Source organism: Lepisma saccharinum, chromosome 29, assembly GCF_977018435.1.
Source record: "Lepisma saccharinum chromosome 29, izLepSacc3.1, whole genome shotgun sequence".
Taxonomy (NCBI): domain Eukaryota; kingdom Metazoa; phylum Arthropoda; class Insecta; order Zygentoma; family Lepismatidae; genus Lepisma; species Lepisma saccharinum.
In genome coordinates this window covers 11851642-11876935 of record NC_139257.1, presented here as the reverse complement: position 1 = coordinate 11876935, position 25294 = coordinate 11851642, and the positions used below count along the sequence as shown (strand labels likewise).

General features: G+C 36.0%; 1 protein-coding gene across 1 annotated transcript; it reads right to left on the bottom strand.

The window, feature by feature from the left end:
- Positions 1-25081, bottom strand: LOC145981248 (uncharacterized). Its single transcript, XM_083114399.1, has 3 exons — positions 25073-25081; positions 23430-23842; positions 1-1741 (listed from the first exon to the last, which is right to left on the bottom strand). Exons 2-3 carry the CDS (start codon positions 23810-23812, stop codon positions 1-3), a joined length of 2124 nt encoding a protein of 707 aa, XP_082970525.1. The 5' UTR covers positions 23813-23842; positions 25073-25081.
- Between the last annotated feature and the right edge of the window lie 213 nt (positions 25082-25294).

Genomic DNA, 25294 nt, shown 5'->3' with positions numbered 1-25294 from the left:
CTATCCAGTATGAATTTTTAAATGTTTTTCAAGACCATCCTTCCATGTAAATGATTTGTTGCATGTTGAACACACATAGGGCTTCTCTCCAGTATGAATTCTTAAATGTCTTTCAAGACCTTTCTTCCGTTTGAATAATTTGTTGCACGTTGAACACACATAGGGCTTCTCTCCAGTATGAATTCTTAAATGTTGTTCAAGACCATCCTTCCATGTAAATGATTTGTTGCATATTGAACACACATAGGGCTTCTCTCCAGTATGAATTTTTAAATGTTTTCCAAGACCACTCTTCAATGTAAATGATTTGTTGCATGTTGAACACATATAGGGCTTCTCTCCAGTATGAATTTTTAAATGTTTTCCAAGACCACTCTTCAATGTAAATGATTTGTTGCATGTTGAACACATATAGGGCTTCTCTCCAGTATGAATTCTTAAATGTTGTTCAAGACCACTCCTCAATGTAAATGATTTGTTGCATGTTGAACACACATAGGGTTTCTCTCCAGAATGAATTCTTAAATGTTGCTCAAGACCACCCTTCAACGTAAATGATTTGTTGCATGTTGAACACACATAGGGCTTCTCTCCAGTATGAATTAGTGAATGTCGTCTGAGAACTTTTTTCTGTGTAAATGATTTTTTACATGTTGAACACACATAGGGTTTCTCTCCAGTATGAATTTTTATATGTTTTTCAAGACCATCTTTCCATGTAAATGATTTGTTGCATGTTGAACACACATAGGAATTCTCTCCAGTATGAATTCTTAAATGTCTTTCAAGACCACTCTTCAATGTAAATGATTTGTTACATGTTGAACACACATAGGGTTTCTCTCCAGTATGATTTTTTAAATGTTTTTCAAGACCATCCTTCCATGTAAATGATTTGTTGCATGTTGAACACACATAGGGCTTCTCTCCAGTATGAATTCTTAAATGTTGTTCAAGACCACTCCTCAATGTAAATGATTTGCTGCATGTTGAACACACATAGGGCTTCTCTCCAGTATGAATTCTTAAATGTTGTTCAAGACCATCCTTCAACGTAAATGATTTGTTGCATGTTGAACACACATAGGGCTTCTCTCCAGTATGAATTAGTGAATGTTGTCTGAGAACTTTTTTCTGTGTAAATGATTTGTTACATGTTGAACACACATAGGGTTTCTCTCCAGTATGATTTTTTAAATGTTTTTCAAGACCATCCTTCCATGCAAATGATTTGTTGCATGTTGAACACACACCGGGCTTCTCTCCAGTATGAATTCTTAAATGTTTACTGAGATTTGACTTCTGTGCAAATGCTTTATTACAAACTGAGCATGCAAAGGGATTATCTCCAGTATGAGTTCTGGAATGCTTTTGAGGATCTTGCTTGCTCACAACACTATGAGATTTCCAATTCTTTTTAAAACTATGTTTAAATGCTAAAGGATTGATACAATTGGAACACAACAATGACTTTTTAACACTACAAACTCCTGTATATTCCATGAGGTTTTTTATCTCCTTTAATGATTCCTTGCACATAGAGCATTCAAACGATTTTGTTCTAGTATGATTTTGCACATGATCCACAAATTCACATTTATCATAATACAAATTACTTCCATCATTGAAAATGGCATAACCTTCTGAGTTCGAAGATTTTGTAGATTCTCCTTCCCTTGTAGATTCTAGATTAGTTCCACTAATCTTTGTTGCAGAGTAGAATGTTGTCGCTAGTGTCGAGCTGCAAGAAAGAAATGCTACTGGAAGTGATTTGGAAATAAGGTTTTGATTTGTAACATGAGTCTGTTGAAGATATGAATGTGCAGCATTATCCAAGTATTTTACACACACACACACACACACACACACACACACACACACACACACACACACACACACACACAACTGTAAGGGTGAATTTATTTTCAAATTTTTTCCTCTATTCGAAAAGCCTCTTTGATATTCCAAAATAAAAAAAAAACTACATATGCTTAGAAATCCATCTACAGCATTATCATGAATTTTCATGTAGTTTGCTTTAACTGTTATCTAGATATTCTCAATAGTTTAACAGACTTACATCATCGTGAAATTTTGGGAATATCTAGATAACAGTGAAACAAGACTACTTGAAAATTCATGTCAATGCTCTAGATGGAGTTCTAAACGTACGTAATTTTTCATATTTTGAAATACCACCGCGGATTTTCGAGTAATGAGGAAAATTTGAAAAAATACACCCTTACGGCTGCCAAAGGTCCAGTCGAGCCTTAATGCCGGATGGTCGATATTTCGACCAGCGGCACACGGCAGCAATTATCATGCAATTTCTCACAAAATACACACGATATTTGAACTCTGGCTTATGAATGTTTAATATACATATAAAGGTATGACATACTTGGGACGTTCAATATATGTTTCCCTATGCTATAAAATATTGTATAAAGCAATGCCATTAAAAAGAAGCACATGGTTAACAAGCGCCACCCTTCATCTACAAGGAACAACAATCGATTCGTTATCAGACATGAAGGAGCATGCGCTCAAGGGCGAAAAGTAAATGCTTGTTCGGAAAACGCGGGCTCGCATCATAAGGAGTTCAGAAGCATAGATGGTGCACGCGTGTTGGAAAGCTGGAGTAAACATGCCCTGTCACAATGCGCATGAGGAATGCATTGCCATCTTGCTGGTATTGCATTAAACCTTCAAGGCTGCAGCCCATGCTCATCAGTCGATTATCGCGACACAGTTGATGAGGAACCCAACGCTCGCCCCCACTTAGCAGTGCAAACACAACAAAAAATTGAAGAATTGAGGTGGGAACAGCTGCCCCACCCTCCATACAGCCCAGATTTATCACAAAGTGATTTCCATCTTTTTCCGGTGTTAAAGTCTGAATTGCAAGGTTACCGTTTCGAAACAGATGATGAAGTGAAGCGGAATTTGAGAATAGTGCTCAATAGCCAGAGCCCTGATTTTCTTGCAAAGGGTATGGACAAATTGGTGCAACGGTGGGACAAATGCCTGAATCTCTATGGGGATTATGTGGAGAAGTGAGGAAGGAACATCCTACACATGTATGTATAGTTTTCTAATGTATCTTAAAAATATTTTTTTTTACAGCATGTGGAAACTTATATTGAACGACCCACGTACTCAAATTGCAAAACATTCATTGTTACTACTATTAGCAAGCAAAGTTTAAAAAAAGTCCTTTGTTTATCTTCCTTTCACTTTGTTACCACCACATTATTATGGGATAGATTTCTAAAAGCAGTTATTACTTGTAAACTACTACATGTATTTTGAAAAATAAATTCTACAAGCAAGAATGAGTAAAAAGCAACTTTTGAAGCAGCGTCCGACAATTAAGGATTTAGGGGGGACATAGGGGCAAAGGCCGATCGTTGAAATTTGCCTCAACCACATGTTAGCATATAGCAGGAATTAATGCGTCATTTCATAAAAACTGTACACTGTATTTCAGTTGTTTTTTTATTACTAGTTTATGTATAAAGGTCATAGATACTGTAATTGCAAAACAATACGTCCATTGTTACTATTATTAACAAACGCCGTTTGAAAAAGCTTTCGTGTCTCTTTTGTTACTATGGGATAAAAGGCTACAACTGCTGATCTACTGCATCTCTTTTAACAATTTAAATTCTAAATGTAAGAATTAGTAAAAACCAACATTTTAAGTAACATCTGAAAATTGAATGTCCAGAGGGGAAACGGGGACAAAGGCCCAAAATTCAAACTCTTCCATAATTACGCAAAATTTTCGAACTTTGATATTTGAGTTTCTCTTTCGCAGTGCTGGCACAAGAATTACATATTTTCATAGTATGGTCTTTTCTTGTGCTTCCCTCCAAATTTAGTCAATCGAGAGTTCATTGGGCCGATTCTATGTGAAATTCCTGACATTGTCCCGAAGCTGGGAACATTGCCACTTTATATAAGGTTGTCTTTTTTCTTTACTCTAAAAGTATCTGTTTCATTTCAATCAAATTTGCACCATTGTTGGAATGTACTGCCGCTATGTACTACATTTTTCATTCGCTTCGGTCTATTAAGAGGGTACAGGGAGTACAGTATGCCAACGTTTTCTTAAACAATTAAACTTTATTTTTGTTTTTCTTCGTTTAAGGCACAATGTATAAATTTTACCTGCACTAAAAACTCTGTCTTTACGAAGAAAAAAAAACGAAAGAAATTTCATCTGTCTACGACAATTAGTTCTTGAGTTGTGATTTTTCTTGTACTTCGCGGTAAGTTTGTAAAGTGCATGCTTGGAAATGCGGGGCGTGAACGAGAATAGAGGTAGAAGAGAGGTCTGGCAGCTAAAGGTTAACCTTTAAGTAGGCATGTGGGGGTCAATTTGACCCCAAGTAGATATTTCATTTATGCCCAGACACTTGCGGACTGGTCACATTGCTAGCTTACTAATACCTTCCGAAAACATTCTCATTCAAATGTCAGGATCATTTCCTTCAATATGTGAGTAATTGAAGCAAGGTGAAACTGCTCCAAACTTGCTGGGGGTTAAATTTACTCCTGTCTGCCTGGTAAGGTGTGTGATTCTTTGTTAATATATTTTTATTTTCTTAAATTTAAAAAAAATGGGTTGGGCAAATATTGAAACATATTGTACAAGGCACTCCACATCTGGAGTACCACATTATGCTTGCAAGGTGAAGCACCCGAAAATATCAATTTGTGTCTGAAGTTTTAAAAGTTCTTAAAAACAACTACCATGATGATAAAAAAAAAGCACGTTGGTTATTTGCAGTAACAATATTAAAGATGATGGAAATATCCTAAGCCTGCTTTTCCTAGGTCTATTTGAGATTGATTTCTTAATATTAAGTTATACTATGTTGCTTTTCTGCCACTTTTGGCTAATCGCGACAATGAAGATGAGTGATGATATTATGAAATTGATGAAGCGACACTCACAAAGTACAATAATCAACAGACCGGGATTCGATCCCAGGACTCCTGGTATTGTGGCATGCTGTGGTAATCACTCCACCACAAAGTTCCACTCCTAGGTCTACCTGAATTGAAACTGATTTATTTTGGTAAACCTGCACCCATAGCATAGTGCTACAAGTACAGACTTTTACAAGAAATGATGTATTTTTTGGGGGGATACGCGTAATAACCGTCCCCTTTAGTCCAGAAGAAAATAATTTAAAAGGCAGGAAAAGATGGCTGGCTACTAAAAAAATTTATAGCCTCCACCGCCTTTCGAAATTCCTTGGTACGACACTCTATATAAAGTTTGGTAGAGCTTTGTTTTTAAGCCCACTTTATGAACAGGAAGGCTAATCCGGACTTGGGACTTGCAGTTTAAAGTGAGATTCGAACAACTTGTACCTTAATCTTGTATCAAACCTAGGACCCCTTGATTACAAGGGGGTGACTTTTCCATATCACCACCCCATTTCATAGCTGTACGATTTGGCAACACAACATCACATGATATGATGTCACGCTACGTAATCTCGATGCCTCGTGTCCGAACCAGGAGATTGGTTCGCCCACTTGGTCTCGGGTAGCAAAGCTATACACACGTACACTGGGGGAAAGCACTATTGCACTTAAGTATTTGAAATGAACCATTAATTAATTAATAACGTAAACTGCTTTAGTAAGCTTATCGGCCATTAGGGCTAAAACTAACATAACTAATTTCGGGGTTTATTATTTTTTATTTTTTTAAACTAAACCTTCATTGATTTGCATGGCTGATAACAGTATGGGTATTAATGCAAGAATTAATATTGATCTACTTTAATATACACAAGGGGGAAACACTAAATCTAGGTGCCAATTGTTCAAGGTTATTTACTATATATATATATATGTGATTGATGGTAGAATTGTTGTTATTAGTTATTCTATTTACTGTTAATATGTTGATTGTAATAAACCTGAAGAATGAAAAGATAGCTTTGGTTATAATTTATGCTTTATTGATAAGGTCTGTTGCTCTCACTACGTAGTTATATGGCTCAAGGAAAATGGGGGCCCAGTATAACTTTCCATTGGTAAGACATTTGCTCGTAAGTTGCTTCATCTATAGAGATAATTTACGTGTGGAGGACATACAAGAGCATGGTTGGTTTGAAGCCAGAGAGCTGTAGCTATATTGCATAGAATTGACCTTAAAAGCTTGTGCGAGAAATTGTTCTGATGGTGTCTGTTAATTTCTGTATGTCATATTATTGCAGTATATAAGATGAGTTATTTGAATGGCAATCCTTATGCGACCGTCGACCAGACAGGAATTCTTGATGTAACTGGATACCAAGGACTACCTGCCATGAGTTCGACACGTAAAGTAGGTCTTAGTAAGTTTGATAGATTAGACAGTCAGCAAGAAAATAATTCTACTCAAATACCCCCTATTAATCAGACTGGAGCAAAAGGGTGACCAAGAATTCCCTTTTTATAGTTCATAGTAAACCTAGGGAACATTTGATTCAGTTTTCCGATTTGGAAGACGAAACTTCAGTTCCAAATGCAATAAGAAATTCTTAACCTTTATTTTCGGGACATACTTTGGGAAAAATTTCAAGTCATGTGGCCCAAACAACCTTGACAGGGATACTTAACAAAGTCCCATGATTAAGTGATAGATGTGATGAACATTTTGCCTTCTTGTACGAGGTAGATTGTATTGTTGGGCTCTTCCCTCCAAGATAATTATTTTTAGCATTAATTCCTAAGATGCCCAAGAAAATCATGAAAATATGGATGGAAAGTGTAGAACGGGGATATTCCTGACAATTTATAATGGATACCCTAATGGATAAATGCATATGTATCTCGGGCCGTAAACATTTAATAGTTTAAATGGGTATTGAAGAAACAAGGGGAAACTGAAGATCCTTTTGAATTTTTAGAAAGTAGAATGCGTGCAGCATGTACACTTTATATTTTCGTGGACACAAGAAGAGAAATGCAAATTATTTTTGGAACGTTTCTTGCCTAAATATTCAGAACGGCTCTTTTTTGGTGGTGTTTTTCCTAATTCATTTGCTGAATTTCAAGTGGCCTTGACCAACATCCAGAAACATCATAAGCTTGACAGGATTTTTATGGGAATAATAAAACGGAAAAAGGGAACTTTCATTTTCCCCAACCACCCCAGAATAAAGACAGAACAGTGAATCAGTACCGTAAGTACCAGGGATTTAACCATAGAGAAACTAATTTCCCTGTCAAGAGAAATATGTTTTCAATGCAACAAAAAATAGGAAATAATTCCCCTAATATTAAGTGTCATGCTATTTTCATTAACTGTATGTTTGTACAACAAGAATTATTAACTTGTGTGGATACAGGAAGTACCCACAATATTTTGAAAGAATCCTTGTGAGACAATATTAAAAAGAACAGGAAATCTAATGAACAGGAGGCAAACTTTCAAGTTACAGTTGGTACTTCAAGTGTGTTGCAAATAAATAAGAAAGTAGTGTTACCCTTGGTGATAAATGAAGTGTCATGGCCTGTGGAATTCTATGTTGCGAAGAACTTACCTATAGACTGTTATAATAGAAATGGGTGGTGGTGGATCTTGTTCGAATTTATTTGGCATTAGACATGAATGTTTAATTACATTGAGAGAAAAACCAAATAACTGTACCAAAACAATTAAGACATGGGGAGGTTGGTTGTGTGAACGGCCCAGAGATCGGCCAACGGAGAAGGACGCATAAGTTCATAATACGTTGGTCTTCGATCACAATCCAATGAAAGCAACTATTATTATAATATGAAGAAATCAGAAATCAGAAATCAGAAAACTGAAACATGTTATGAGATAGTATTTAATGGGCTGCAGTTGAAATATTTACGCCGCTTCGCTCCCTTCTACACAAGCCTTGCAGACAAAATATGATCCCTTACCCATTCTGCACTGGCTCAAAACAAGTTAGCAGCGGAGGCCTCTGATGGCCAGCATTGCACACAAACATTAGTATTTACGTACGCAGCATTTTTTAATAAGTTAAAAAGTCTGATTTAAAACTGAGTTCAAAGTTAAGAGTGCAAACTTTGTCAAGTGAGGAGGAAATATTTTCCTCTCCGATATGTAAAGATGCTGATGCGAGAACATCCTTTTGAAGTTCTTCCTTTTTCACTTGATTTTTCGAGTACGCTGCTCCGGAGAGGAATTGTCGCTCTTCTCTATTGATTGTTGCACTTTCAACTCCTCCCACACGTCGTCATGTTTAAACTGATGGGGATGAGATAAGGGATGATAGCCTTGCACGGGACAACCTTGTTCATAGGTTATTTTGGAGGGTGAAGAAGTATCTGGCTCAAATTAAATTTAAGTCTCTAATAACTTCACAGTGGGCACTTTCCTTTTGACACTTGGTTAACTGATGTGTTTTCTCGCTGTCTTAACTTTCACGGTGGAGATATATTTTCGAGCGAGGTCGGGGGTCAAGATTCCGTACTATTTACCCTTGTCACTTCACTGTCAATGAGCCAGATTAGCTGGCACGCTTGAGTAAGTAATGTCCTCTGTTTCAGAATATTATGTGTAGAACTATTGTTTTGATTCAGGGCCTGGACAGCTGCTTCCACCCTCAAGAACAGAGGGTCGTTATTCAGGACGAGAGCAAGAGTTTCGTTGGGGCTTTTAAATTTTAAAATGCCTGAAGTTTCGTGATTAGCTGCATCTCTAAATTTCAACCATCAAGTAAAAAACATGAATTGATGGTGACTTGAGCCGATAGTGAACTGGATGTATATCAAAGTTTATTGCAGGAACACACTGGCTTCTTTCTCTCGAAGTAGGTGCGGTGATCTAATATATATATATATCCTGGGCTTCGCGGGAAAGAATGCTGGCTTTTTTCAGACGGCTGTCCTTTTCTTAGAGAGCAGAAATATGAGATCTTGGGGAAGTGCGTACAAAGACCGATGGTAATGATAAAAGGTAATTGGTACATTAGTCATACTGTGTATTAGGATTAAACTTTCAAATAAAAACAGACATGAAGATAAATTTGGAAAATGGTTTAATGACTGAAACATTCGAAAAAATAGTGTACCTATTGTGTGGAATAGTAGTATTACTAATGGATGTGACATTTTTCAGGATAAATCATTTTCTACAGCAAGTTCTGGATCCCAAGGACTTCATTCAAGCTATTTTGGAGGAGGAAGTATCGCAGGGACAAGAGCTCGGCGCACTGCTGCAGGTGGCCAAGGTCAGCGTTGGAAGCAAAACAGAGGACCCACCCCACAACACAGAGGCCAATGTCTCAATGCAGCCTTTTCGGAGAAGAAATACTATCAAAATGAAACAGGCATGTCAAAGAAAGAATTTTCGGATGTTTTATGTGATAATAAAGTGGGATGCATTAAGGATTTTGAATATAAAATTAGAGTAACATATAATATTCCTGTTAGTGCTAATCCGCATCCTGTGACACATGAAAAACGTCTTGAAATGGAAGAAATCATACAGGACTTATTAAAGAAGGGTATTATTGAAGAATCTACTAGCAATTATTGTAGTCCCTGCTTTCTAGTTAAAGGAAAAAACAAGAGCAGGCTTGTTTGTAATTATTGAGAACTGAATAAAAAGGTAGTTTACAGACCTTTTCCAATTAGTGTACTGGAAGAAACACTAACATCACTTTGTCAGGGTTCTATATATTGTGTCTTTGATATAACAAAAGTCTTTCACCACGTAAAATTAACAGAAGAATCCAAACCATTAACAGCCTTTGCTAATAGTTCTAATTTGTATCAGTACACTCGTGTACCATTCGGAGTCTAGATAGGAAGTAGCTGTTTGTCTAGGATAATGTATAAAATTCTAGGGGATCTCAAGGGAACTATTCTATGCGGATGATGTGATTATATTTAGTAAAGATAACATTTATGTACTGTATTTGAAAGATTTCATGAATGGGGCGTTATAATTTCACCAAAGAAAAGCCAGTTTATGAAAAATGAAATTAAATATTCAGGATTTATTATTAAAGATGGTACATTGAATATGGATCCAGAACGTTTAGAGGTGATAAGAAAGATCCCCAAGCTTAAGAACATATGTGGAATTAATAGATTATGTGGTTTCCTATCATATTTCAGTAGATTTATTCCTGATTTTCAAGAATTAATGGGACCCCTGTATGAATTAAAAAACTAAGGGAGTAAAATTTAAGTGGGGACAGGCTCAAGAATTGGCCTTAAAGAAAATCAAAAAATGTTTAGAAGAGAATGTAAAATTAAAATTACCAGACTTAAATAAGCCCTTTGTAGTAGAAGTAGGTTGTAGTTTAAAAGGGTATAGATGTACATTGTTACAAAAGGATGACATGGATATATTTAGGGCTGTTCATTTTCATACTAAACGAATTAAAGAAAAATATAAGAATAAGTCAATTTATGAAATTGAATTATTAAGGCTCATATTAGCCATTGAAAAATTTGCATCCTGTTTGAAATTACAGGCCTTTGAAGTACAAATTGACTCTTTAAGTGTAACGTGGATGCTGCTATATGGAGAAATTGTCAGAATTTAAATTTGAAGTTAAACACATCTATAGTAAAAGTAATGTAATAGCAGATTTTCTGTCTAGAATATACAATAATAACGAATTTGATAGTGAAGATTTAGATGTAGAGGCATTGGAAAGTGTAAACTTAATTGATTGAGTTGGTGTTTTAAGTCCACTTTATGCACAGTAAGGCTAACTGGGACTCGACCTATAATTTAAAATGGGATACGAACCACTATGTGCCTCCACTGGGTATCGAACCCGGGACCCCTTGATTACAAGGTGACGACGGTGTAAATTTAAGTATGTGCTTTCATCCACTGTTTTCTATGTCCTTGAAAGATGAACAATGGAAAGATTCTGACTTGTCAGACATTATGAATAGGATAGAGAATAAAGAAGTAATACCTGACTATAAATTAGTAGGTGGCTTGTTGTATAAATGTACCAGAGCAAAATTCTTGGTCCAAAACATTTACAAAATTCTATCATAGATTATTATCATGCAAATGTTATAGGGGTGCTCATAGTTATTGGGTTAAAGCCTTGAAAAAGATACAACGGAAGTTCACTTGGACTGGAACAAATCAAAGCCTTTGTATCTTCTTGCGATATTTGCCAAAAAGCAAAAAAGATAAATGTATTACCATTTAATGTTCTAAAGTCAGAAATTGTCATGCAAGCGTTGCAAACATTGTATGTAGATGTGGTTTGCCCTCTGCCAATGTCTAATAATTTAAAAAATATATTCTTATTTGTGCAGACGGGGCTTCAAAATTCTGCATGTGCCAACCTATGACACAATTAAGTGCTAAAAGTTCTGTAAAAATTATGCATAATTCGTTTATGTTACATGGCATGCCTTTTGAATGCATCACAGATAATGCTGCGTATTTCAAGAGTGAGTATTTTGCTTCATATTTGTTTCAAATGGGAATAAGACATAACTACCTCTCCATATCATGCCACAGCTAATTTAAGTGAACGATACATTGCCACCATTAAAGGTGAATTAAAAACTCACATTCATAATCATCAGATAAAATGGAGCACAATATTAAAAGAAATTCAATTTAGCATTAATTCTGTGTATCACGAAATATTGAAAATGTCGCCAGCAGAATTAATTTTGGGCCATCCATTACATTCGCCACTGGAAATTAAATGGAAACTTTCTCAATTTGAGGAAGATACGAATATAAACGACCTTACTTCAAAATGGGAAATTGCTATTGGAAATATGGCGAAAATGTGGAAAAAATCTGATGCGTTGTACAGAAAAGATATTCTGATATCACATTTTCGGTTGGTGATCTAGTTCTGATACAGTCTCAGGAAATTTGCAAATTGTCAGATAAAATTACTAAATCTTTATGTTTGAAATATCAGGGACCATATTTGGTTCAAAAGTTCTTAGGTGGAAACACTGTTCTGCTGGAAGACTTTAGACACATCAAGAATTTGCGAAGGTCACATGTAAGCTTTCTTAAAAGATATCTTCCTCGCCTGAATCCATAGCTTTAGGATTAGCTACTAGAGACCGACGAGTTTGTGTTTTATCTTGTATATCTGTCAAGAGTACGTACTTCTGTTTTTCTTGTTAGATTCGTTGTTTGTTTACATTTACGTAATCACGTGTTTTATGTAAATCAGTTTGAATGGTACCGGATAATGAATGGACTTAGAAATCGATTTCACCTTTTTCTGCAAATAGGAATATCGTAAACTAAAAATTAATTCATATTCATGTATTAGTCAAAAGTGTGTTTAGATACTGTTTCTTGTCCTTGTGTATTTAAGGACATATGCTGGTGTCAAGTCGACATAGCCCAGGAGAACGACTACACGTGCACTCAGCGCTACCCGAAGATCAAGGCATAAATTGGTATCTTTACAGATAGAAAAGGTGTTGTTATATGGTATTGTATATCTTTGAGGGAAGAGGGGGAGGTTATCACCACCCCATTACACAGTTGTATGATTTGGCAACACAACATCATATGGAATGAAGTCATGCTACGTAATCTCGAGGCCTCATGTCCGAGCCAGGAGAATGGCTCGCCCACTTGGTCTCTGGGTAGGAAAGCTATACACGCATACACTGGTGAAAACTCTATTGCACTTAAATATTTCAAATGAACCATTAATTAATTAATAACGTAAACTGCTTTAGTAAGCTTATCTGCCATTAGGGCTAAAATTAACATAACTAATTTCGGGGTTTATTATATTTTTGAAAACTAAACTTTCATAGATTTCCATGGCCGATAACAGTATGGGTAATAATGCAAGAATTAATATTGATCTACTTTAATATACACAAGGGGGAAACACTAAATCTAGGTGCCAATTGTTCTAGGTTATTTACGGGATATATACGTGAATGATGTTAGAATAGTTGTTATTATTCTATTTACTGTTAATATGTTGATCGTAATAAACCTAAAAAATGAAAAGATCGCTTTGGTTATAATTTATGCTTTATTGATAACGTCTGTTCCTCTTACTACTAAGTACGCAGTTATATGGCTCAAGGAAAATGGGGGCCCAGTATAACTTTTCATTGTGTGGTAAGACGTTTGCTCGTACGTTGCTTCATCTATAGAGGTAATTTACGTGGAGAGGTCATAACTATTACGCTATCCATCAACGGAAGAAAAATGAAAACTGTCCCACAACTTCTCACGACACAGACTCTTCCATTTGGAACCAAAAAGGGAAGAGAAAGGGCTATCCCACATTATGATAGGGGAGGAAGTGTGATAATTTACATTGATATTTCTTAATATTAAAAAAAAAAAAAAATGGTACGAGGGTCCAATGTTTTACTTTTTTCATTTCCATGTGTTAGTACATACATTCAGATACAAAATGGCATAGTTCATTTAATTTATGGTTGATACTGTTTTGAGATAAGCTTAATTCTAAAGTTGTGGATTTCACAATTTATAAGTATTCAAAGGGTATTATCTGCTAACAGCATCAATATCCAAGTAATGTGCTATAGCAGGTAGTTTAACCTAATAGTGAACTTCAATGCCCAGTAAACAAATCTTTGGGGTACTGTTGCTTAACCAAGACATTAAGGGGCAAAATCAGGCAAAAACTGCATTTTGGACCCTCTATGTTGTTGCATAACAATGGAAAGAAACAATGCCCTAACAAAACAATTGCATGGATATAAGCAAACAGTCTTATATTAACAGTATATCAAAATACAAGTTTGGGATTAGAAAGTCTTGAAGCTTTCCTGGCGACGAATGATGAAAAGATTATCTTGGGCTATCGACCAGGTGAGTTGTGGAAAAAATTCCAAGCTTTCGAGAACTAACGTCACTCTCATCTTCAGGGTTGGAGTTCAGTTCTGAGCATCAACCCAGTGTAAACAAGTTCGTAGAGGGAGGATACCAGTGAAGATGGCGGACCAATGGGGTGGCATGTCTGCTGCATGCATGCTTCTGGTTAACTACAGCTAACCAAGCTGGGTCCAGTTCGAGTCCTGTGTCGCGATTAAGATTATCATTTTCTTCATGAATTTAGTTAGTTAGTTACTCCTACTATTACTACTAACGCCCACCCAGCGTCGAATAACATGGGTACCTGGGGGAAACCCTGGGAGGTAAAGGCGGTCAGGGGCGTGATGCTGATCACATCACCCCCACTCACGACCGGATATAGAAAGTGTGGGGCATTACCCCCACACCCCCTATACGCCTTCATGGCGTGGTGCTATGCACAGGGGAGCACTTTACCTTTTTTCACTTTTTTTTTTTTCTTTTCTTCATGAATAGCAGCTTTCTTCCTTGATGATATGGTCCCAGTTGTTTGAAGTCTTGGCTATGATTTCTGTGTTGCTGAAATCTGGTCTATGTCTGTCATTGAATGTTCTGCTAGTCCCGACTTTTCAGGATGGAAATACTTGATGTATTATTTTCCTGTAGTTTACGGTTATTACAAGCATAAGAAAACAGTTTTTCTTTGCGACGTTTCAGGAGAACACACACTCCTTTCATCAGACATTTATTTTCATTTTGACTAAAGATACAGTAATTTTTAATTTCAAAATTGTTTTTAAATCACCAAGAAGTTTGGAATGTACATTTAATGAATTCAAAATGAGAAACTCTCTACCAGATGTAGAAACCACAGGAATATATAATATAAGTTGTTCATGTTCAAAAGATTATGTGGGACAAACAGCAAGGAAAATGGCAATAACATGGCACGAACATGATTTGGACATTATAAATCTAAACCCAAGAACAGGTTTGTCAACTCATATCATCGAAGAGAAGCATTTGATTAAAAAGAGAAGGGTTTTAAAAACATTAACGGGAAACACAGAGTTGAATGTCTGGGAAGCTTCGTTCATTGCAGAAGAACACTGGAATAAATTAAATAATGAAAATGGTAACATACATCCAGTATGGAGTTTTCTTTTTCACATATGGAGTAAGCCACCATCTTTAAAATTTAATGTAACAGAAAACATCAAGAGACTTTGTGAAAACAATGATGAATTTGAATTACCTGATGATATTTGGGATTCATAATCTTAAAAAAAAAATTAAAAAAATATATATATATGAAATAAAAATAAAACAGACTGCTTTTTTCACAGTTAAGTTGCTATATTACAACAATGTAACATTGACAATATCCATTATATAACAGATTCTTTTTGTTTAAAAAAATTACTAACCATTGTTATAACTGTATCTTTAGTCAAAATGAAAATAAATGTCTGATGAAAGGAGCGTGTGTTTTCCTGAAACGTCACAAAGAAAAACTGTTTTCTTATGCCTGTAATAACCGTAAACTACAGGAAAATAATTCTATAATGAAAGCAATGCGTACATACAAGAAAAACTAATACTTGATGTAGCTTTGGTGTTCTTTACAGTGGTTTTATTGCCCTACCCATTTGCCCAATGTATGATTTCCCGCATTTGCAGATAATATTGTAGACTCCCAGTGTCTTGAGTCCTAACTCATCCTTGGGGTTTCATAGTAGGCTTCTGATCTTTGGAGATGGTTTGTGAATGGTTTTTATGTTATTTTTATTGAGAATTTGGCTAATAACTCTGGAGAGATTTCTGGTGTAAGGAAGAATGGCTATCTTCTTGTCAGCTTTGTCCGGGTTTCCTGGAGTGTCCACGTCCCCTGATGTATTCAGATTCCCCGGTGTGTCCAGATTCCTGATGCGTCCGGCTACCCTGATGGATGTGCTGGTCTTCATAGACAGTACTCGTCTTTATGTTTTGTTGATGTTGTGTTCCGAGTACCCATTCTGTTTGAAAGCTGTCCGAAGATGCTGTATTTCTTTTGGAAGATGCTCCACGTTGCTGATAGAGATGGCCCGGTGAAATAAAGTAGAGAGTACTGTAGCTCGTTGAGACGGATGGTGAAGACTGTTGGCATGAAGATATAAATATGTGTGAGTCGGCTTCCGCATCATCAAGGAAGCAATAGCCATTCATGAAGAAAATTATAATCTTAATCGCGACACTGGACTCGAACTGGACCCAGCTTGGTTAGCTTTAGTTAACCAGAAGCGTGCATGCAGCACACACACCACCACATTGGTCTGCCATCTTCACCGGCATCCCCCTCCACAAACATATATACACCAGGTTGAAGCTCTGAACTGAACTTCTACCCTGAACATGTGACGTAAGCTCTCGAAAGCTTGGAATGTTTTTCGCAACTCACTTAGTTGATAGCCTAAGATAATCTTTTCACCAAAAGTTTGGGATGTTGCTTTCCAAAGATACAGCACTTCAAACTTAGTCTCGTTTCACTTTTCATGAAAAATGGAGGGTATAACCTTGAACTTCAACATTTTCTACAGGGGATGGAAAATTATTTCAGGGTTTCAAATTTGCACAATATTCATTTCTCAATACCTACTTCAACATATAAACAAATTAAGGCAAACAAAAAATACTTCTATCTCAGTTTGTGCAAATTTCAAAATAATGGCTCTTAACAAGAGATATTTATGTCATATAAATTGTTAATGTGTGTTAACATAATTTATGACAGATAAATATAATTGAGCTCACGGTGAATACTGCACCAGAAAAAAATCAAGCAAGCTGAGCAGAAGCTTTTCTCGAGGAATGAATAGATGCTTGCAGTGATTTCATGTCAAGTCAACCGATAAAAAATTTTTTTAACCTTAGAGATTCAGATTTTTTAGATTTTTTGTTTATACCTTGCACCTATCAAGAGGACAAAAAATCTTTAAACAGTTCTATAGATCGACCACAAGGAAAAAAACCTTGGGACAACAAGTCCCCACCCAGCTTTCCCTTCTTCCCTCCACCTCGGGCCATAAAGAAGCATGGTACACTCTCCCCCTTCCCTACTCACGGGGGTACGGTGCACAGGAGCCACTATAGATCAAAAACTATTTGATGTAGAGAGCTCAAATTGGAGTCATTATCTTCTGCTGTTAATGAACTTTAATTTGAAATGCAACATGACTGTGGTGTTTGAATGTCTTAATTTTTATGAAACTTGAAAAAAATGTTTTCTTTTAAGTCTCAAAAACACCATTTTTTTAATATTTTTTAAAAATATATATGATTTGAAGACATCAATTGACTATTTGTTTGCAAAATTTCATAGTGGAACGGCAATGGGTTCCGATAGAAATTATTTTTTTGCATTGTAATGTATGCAAAATTTGCTACATTTGTTGACTTCCATGTTATAACTACAACTATATGCTGAGTGGTTGATGTAGAATTCTTCATAATAGTCTATTTTATAATTTTTGGACTAGACATATGAAAATTCATATTATTTATAACCTTTAATATCAGGTATCCTCCGTAGTCGAGCGGGTTAAGGCGTTCACTCGTCTTAAGATAGTTCGCTGCGGGATGGCGTAGGTTTGAATCCGGCTCTGGTCGGAATTTATTCGGCCTACGTATAGGGCCGGTGGCAACCCACCATCGTGAGGAAATTGGGGAGCTCCGAGTGAGTGAGCGTAATCCGGTCGAGACGACCTACTATAACAGCTGGGGATACGTCGGGCCGACCCCCCGATTATTCCAATACTGGTTGCAAATCTCCACGCTTAGAGGTGACGAAGGAAAGTGTGGGAGGGAGACTGGCAGTCGGTAGGTAAGCCAAGGCCCTTCATGGGCAGTCGCGCTAAGGATTATTATTATTATATCAGGTAAGCAAATTGAAAAATGTACGTGGGGAGTCATTAAATAACAGGAATTTTATTCGTCAAAAAAGTTCCTTAGCAACACTGCTCATGCGCAGTAGTTCATACAGCATGGCCGCTCCACTGTTGGCTTGCACTGTAGGAGAGCTACAAAGTGTTTTTCGTTTTTTGTAGTCAGATGGAGTGAAACCTTCTGAAATCGAGAGCTGAATGAAGGTTCAGTACAAGACAATTGTTTAAGTCAGGGGAAAGTAGATGAATGGGTGGAAAGGTTTAAAGACGGAAGACAAGCCAGTTTGTGTGGCAACTAACACAGTAAAACAGCAGATCAATTAGGGAATCCATTAATTTAGTACACTCTCTTCTGACAAACAATTATCTCTGTACTGAGCCTTCATTCTGCTGTAGATTTCAACACAGGACAGACCCTCTGATTAGGGGGGGGGAGCCTTGATGATAGTTTATTTGGTGAAAGAAAAACCTCATTTCATCTCGCTGTTTTATTGTATTGATGGGTATGGAACAAGGGTGTATATATAGAGTGGGTCCCAAACCACTGAAAATAACTGTATTAGAAGAATATACCCTTACGTGACACCGATGTCCTTTGCTCTCTCCATTATTCTCACTAATTTACATATGAACATGGTTTCAGACAGCAGATTTAAAACAACTGCATATAATAAGTACATTTCCAACACTAATGGCCATTGGGGGTGGAGGTGGTTGCTTCTTCACTTTTTGCCCCCAAAACTATAGGCTGTTAATGCTAAGCCTCATCTGCAAAGAAAAAGTAAACTGTCGTTGCCCTCCACCCCACTTTTGTCACTCAATTGCTGCTACTGATTTCTAATGTATGGGCAATTTATCTTGCAAACACATAGGTAACCAAACTAACGAATAAACTGTATGCAAGTGATAATAACAAGACATTTGCTAGAGAACTACGTTGGATAGTTCAATTACATAGAAAATAATGCATCTTACGTAGTTGCTTGGTACTTTCATTGGCTTGAAAATACTTAATTATGTAAAGAGCATAATATCGTTTAATAACAGCAATAAAATTCCTCTGCACTAAATTCCTAAGCACGAGTATTAGCGCACGCCTTTGGATTTCAGAAGGTTTCACTCCCTCTGAACACAAAAAACGAATTACACTTTGTTGCTCTTCTACGGTGCAAGTCAACAATGGAGCGGCCATGCTGTGCAGATGCATACTTCGCCATTGCACGACACCTTTATGGTGTGTTAGCTAAGGAACTTTCTTCAGTGCCAAAACACACATTTTAGTTGTGCATAAATATCCATGAAGTTTAGAATAAATTCCTGTTATTTAATAATGTCTCTTCGTATATATATTTCAATTTGCTTACCTGATATTAAAAGTGATAAGTTTTAGGTATCTTCATGTTATTTGTAGTATAAAAATTATAAAATAGACTAATATGAAGACTTCAACATCATGAGGGGTCCAAAAAAACAGAATTTAATCGTTTGGTCTTGGTCACCAGCCTCAAATTAACAACAATAGATTAAAGTTTGAAAATTTTAATTAAAAAAAAAATAAAGTGTGCAGGAGATGCATTACTGTGAGAAATGCTTACAAAATGGTTGTGCAACTATTAAATTAACTACACGTATGAACTCATCATCATGTTTCATTTGTACCTCACATTTCGTATATATAAACATAAATGTGTATGCTCATTCCAACATTAATCAAACATTGACAACAAGGCAAACTATGCAATGAGATGTGGTTATAGATGAACTTTCATGAAACCCATTCGAGGTCAATAAAACATTGTCAGTTATAGATGTATTTAAAAACATCTAAAAATAATAGACAATTATATCCTTATGACTTGGCCAAGTACTTACAAACCACATTAGCATACAAGGTAATTTTAACTTAACAAGTATAAAAATTCACTTAATGACTTTTTCAGGCATTCGTGTAGGACTCAATATAAAAATAATCTGGCGCATTTTCTTTTATTCCACTTTTTTCCTTTCAGGGAAGAAATCTTAGCAGACGACCTATATGCCAACTACCTTATATATAGAAATAGTAATTTTTTTCCACGTTGGCCAAAACTGATGCCCAATATCATGTTCACTACTTCTAATAGTTATAGTTAGGAGTTACCAAATTATGATCTTCTAAGTCAATTATCACAAGATTATGGAGGAATATTTAATTTCCGCTCCAAAGAAGTTCGAAGAACCAATACATATCCTGACATTTTAATGCTTTGAGGTTGCGTCTTTGTCAACCATGTGTAATGTATCCATGTACAACCAAGAACACCTAGTCCACTTCGCTTATCACACTTGTTAAACTTTCACGTAAAAGAGAGACTAATCATCGTGCTCCAATTTGAGACTTAAAATATTGAAAATAAAGCCTTTTTGAACAAGAAAATCATGCATTGTATTGTCCTGCACCAAACCATCACTTTTTCTTCATCACGATATCCTCACAAGTGTATCCAATACCCCATCCTTTTCCCGTATTTACAGATTACTAACTATCAAATTTACATGAAGAGAAATAACAATTTTGTAACAGTATTGTAGAGATATTTACATTGTAATTCCTTCCAAACCTAATAAAAAGCAACTTGGCAACAGATTTAAATATGCTTCATTATTTCTTACCTTTAACAAGAGAAAAAATACTATACATGTTTGCGCAATTATAGAGGGAAAAAGGATATTTTTGTACTATTCCAATTTTTCCCTACAGAGGTATTTTGCCACACTGAAATCAACACAGTCAATGAGACATTGCTTACAATTATTATTCAGCATTTTTACCATGCAGAATACAAAAATTGAGTTCAAAACACACTGTAGTTAATGAAAAATGAATTAAAATAACCAAGAAAGCGAGAGCTAACTCTATTCATTGTGCAAAACCAGGCAAATACAAAGTCTATTAACATGCAACATTTAGTTCTGTGTAAAGCATGCAAGACTGCAAGAAAGTATTGTGATTTATTTGTTAATTTTGTGAGGTCGGTAACTTTTGATTTAATGTATCGATTTTCATGAAATTTGAAATATAATGAAGAAATCTGACAGGTCGAACAATGAGATAGATCACATTCCACAAAAATGTAATTTAAAAATTAAAGGTTGTAAAACCTTGGCCACATATAATGTACACTTGATGGTATCATTATAACATCATCCACTCAGCATATAGTTGTGGTTATAACATGGAAAGTCAACAAATTTAGCAAATTTCATACACATTACATTACAAAAATGTAATTTTCATAGGAACCCATTGCCGTCCCATTATGAAATTTTGCTCACAAATAGTCAATTGATGTCTTCAAATCATATATGTTTTTCAAAAAAATTAAAAATGGTGTTTATGAAATTTTGAAAAAACTTCTTCTCAAGCTTTTTAAGAATTAAGAAATTCAAACACCACAGTCATGTTGCATTTCAAATTAAAGCTCAATAAAAGCAGAAGAGAATGACTCCAATTTGAGCTCTCTAGGTCAAATAGCTTTTGATCTAGAACTGTTTAAAGATTTCAGAATGTTGGCAAATTTTGGGATATTTGCTTCCTTGAAAGTCAATAACACTAAAACTAAGAGCCCAAAAAAATCTGAAATTTGGCAGTTTTTGTCAACTTTACTGGTACTAACACTGCACCAAAAATTATTAATTACTGAGATGTCAAGGTTCAGATCCCGGTTGATTTGACATGGAATGACCCCATAATCTTATATTATATTATTACAACACATTGCACTTGGTACATAAAAAGAAAAAAAAACAGGAGAGGGTAGGACTTGAACCTACGATGTTTCAATCTTGATGAAAAACTAACAGGATGACTAACCAAACTGCTACGCGAGATTACTCACAAGAAACTCTGTAAAACATGTTCATCTCACTGGAAAGGAACTCGTGCCAGAGTTCTGAATAATTTTTCGCCACAAATCAAGGAAAAGGTGCATTGTACAGAATTGTATAGTATTGTGCAAGATATATTTACTGATATCACACCTACAATTGTAAAAAAATTGGCTCTTTGCTTTCAAATGAGGACAATTCATTCCAAGTGAAGGAGATCCTGTTCAGTGTTTCAACTGCACACATTCTTGTGCTCCTTATTTTATGTTTGTAAAACAGGTAACATATGGTAAAGGGACTGATACACTGAGATTATTTGGTAACATTCATAATGGGACTGAATAATTCTATACCAGCCAGTCAGAACATGAAATAATATTGTATGTAGCACGGAAAAAAAAAATAAGAATAACAATAAAAAAAGCCCCCAAATTTTTAGGAAGTTGGTGGCAGCCATATATAGCTACCAAACAATCAGAACATTTTGCATTTCCAATAAAATGTAATGCTTTCAACCATGGTGTAGCCATTGTGTAAACGAGTGGGCCATTGCAAACTGGTAATGATGTAGACTATGCCAAATATGCTTAACATGAGAGATTTTCAAATAACATGAATAATTCATGGTGGTTGCGGTAAACGCGGTTTAAAATTACTTACGTGAAATTTAAAAATTTCACGTAAGTAATAACATGAATAAGCATTTCAACATATGGATGATAAAACTACAGTGTGGGCGAGAAATAACTAGGTAATGAAAATTTGCTGAAGTTTTTGTAATGTTTAAGCAATCTGAATAAAAGTTTCTGTACATTATGAAATAGAATTACATATGTGCATACAAATTTCACAATACGATGATCCTGTGAAATACATGAAGCACATCCTTAAGTTTTCTTTTTGGAAAGGTCCCAATAGTTCTAAATTCCACCGCCATGTGCCAGTGGTTAGAAGAAATAATTTTGTGAGAATAGGTCAGTCGTGAGTGTGCAATGTCAATTTCATACAAAATTTCATTAAGATCCACCACCTAAGAACTCCATTGATTTAGTGCTGAGGTGCATACTGAAATCTGTCTGAATGGAGTTGGATTACCATATTGACCTGTGCAGAGTAACAAAGGGTGCTGACATTAGCATTTATGAGTTAACTTTGCGATAACCACTGGCACTTAAACATGGACAGTTACATTACACATGTGCAAAATTGTATCCTATTTTGACAATATATGAAAAAATTTAACAAGTTGAAATCATTCAAATAATTTTGAAACATGGTATATAATAAGTAACCCTCCACATGCAGAACACATCACAAAGAGTTGGCAATGATGAAATGACATATATATAGTATAACATAAAAAGCACTCATTTCATTGCTACAACACATCTCTGCAAACTAAAACAATTGAGGCCGACCTCCATGGTGAAGTGGTTAGGCATGTCCTGGGTTCCAATCTCTGCCTAGGAATGTGTGTTCTTTGTGAGTGTGACTTCATCAACTTCAACCTTTCATCACTCATCTCCACGATTAACCAAAAGTGGCAGAAAAGTGATGTAAAATAAACCAAACCAAGCAATCAAAAACAACAGAAAGTGTTCATATGTAAAACTATTCATAAAGAAACCATATTTTGTTCTTAAATATGGGAGACTTGAAATTCAAGCTTCATTGTTTAATTGCTTCATGGAAAAATTCATGACTTTGCCCATATACAAGAAGCAATTCTGAAAATGACTAAATATTCAAGTTGAGGAAATTTTGAGGACCTATGATCAAAGTCTTATGATACTCAGTTTCATTAATGTGAAAATATTTCATGCACTCACCTTTCTGTCTCTGCAGATGGACATTCTTCTTCAATTGTGAGTTCACTCTTCACATCTTCAGGCTCTACATTAACATTGTCACTCTCATCACTTTTGCATGCAACAGCACCAAACTCTGCACTCGCATCCAAATCTTTGCAATCATTCTGCAAAAATTCAGTCATCCCAGCACCAGAGTTCAATTGTACGTGAAAGGCAACATTCCCTGGTTCTTTGACTTTCATTTGTTCCAACTTTGGTTCAGATTTAATAACTGATGATGATGATGCTGGCTGCCAAGTGTTTTCAGTTGACTCTTCATTTGGTTCACTCTTGATTGAACAACTCATGAAATGAGGTTCTGCCTTCAGGAGGTTGGACAAAGAGTGATCATGAAACTCCATCTGTGTTGATGAGGGTGAGGCACTTGCAATCTGAAAAGACATTTTACACATAAACATCAGATAGTGCTCAAATATTGGTGAGCCCAACTTAAGAGTTCAGTATGGGGCTTATGACGACAGCGTTGCCGCATGGTGCGCAGCAGAAGATTGTTCCTTTGCGCGTTGAGCGTTTGCTGTAGTACATGCCAACACAAAAGTTAGTGGTGCACGCAGGCCCATACCCAAGGAGGCATGGGAGCCATGTCCCTCCCTCAAAGATTACAAGAATCTTTGCTAATATGTATCATTTAATTTATAAATATATTATTTTCTAAACATAGAATTATAATGGCCGTTCGGTGGTACTGGTAAATGAGTATTAAAATAAATTTTAAAATATCGCTACTTTGCGGAATACAGTTTACTTTTTCTAGGTGGACAAGGCTTAACATTAAGTAGCCATTCATAGCAGGGGGGGCAATGCCCCCCAAGACCCCATAATCATCACCACTGTAAGCAATAAAAGTAAAATAAGAATGCAAGATAAATATAAGAATGGAATATTAATTCATTATATTAATAGAAAGCAGAACTTAAACATAATAAAAGCATTTCAACTACATTTTGCAATCTGGCATTTTAACCAGTTAGTTTGCTAATTTCAACTTTTTAAATATTTGAAATACTATATAAAAGTAACAAATTAATTCCTTTATGCATAATGTTTAGCAATTTACTTCTGTACGTAACATAATAAATATGTATATTATAATAAACCAATATACCAAATAAAAAATTGCCTTCCACATTTTTTCGGTGGTCGCGGTGGCTGAGTCGGTAACGCGTCTGACTACCATGCTAAAGGTCCCGGGTTCGATCCCCAGCCAGTTCAAATCCGGGGACTTTTCTGACGTTGGTAGCGGCACCGGTGCCCACCCAGCGTCGAATAACATGGGTACCTGGGGGAAACCCTGGGGGGTAAAGGTGGTCAGGGGGGTGATGCTGATCACATCACCCCCACTCATGACCGGATCAAGAAAGTGTGGGCCCCACACTCCCTATATGGCTTCATGGCATGGTGCCTAACACAGGGGAACCCTTTACTTTTTTTCCACATTTTTTCAATTACTCCCCCGCCCCAAATATCCTGTGTCCAGGGTTGGGTCCATGGTTACTGTATAATACAAGAGCACAAATTCATAAAACAAAGAAACCTCCCTTTAAGAATAAGGAGAAAATAATAGGGAATAGCAAAATAATTATAATGATGTATGTACTTACAATGCTACTAAATTCTTATTCCAAAGGCGCAACACTGTCTATTGGGTCACCACTGCCTGAGGAATCGTCATTGGTGGTCATCTTTTAATCCAAAGAATCCTTGTTTAGCTGTATAATTATGGGTTCGATGTCATCCTGAAGTTCATCTGCATCCCACATTTAACTTTCAATTCTTCTTACATGCTCCACACACTTTTTCCACAGTTCACTTGTCACTTCATC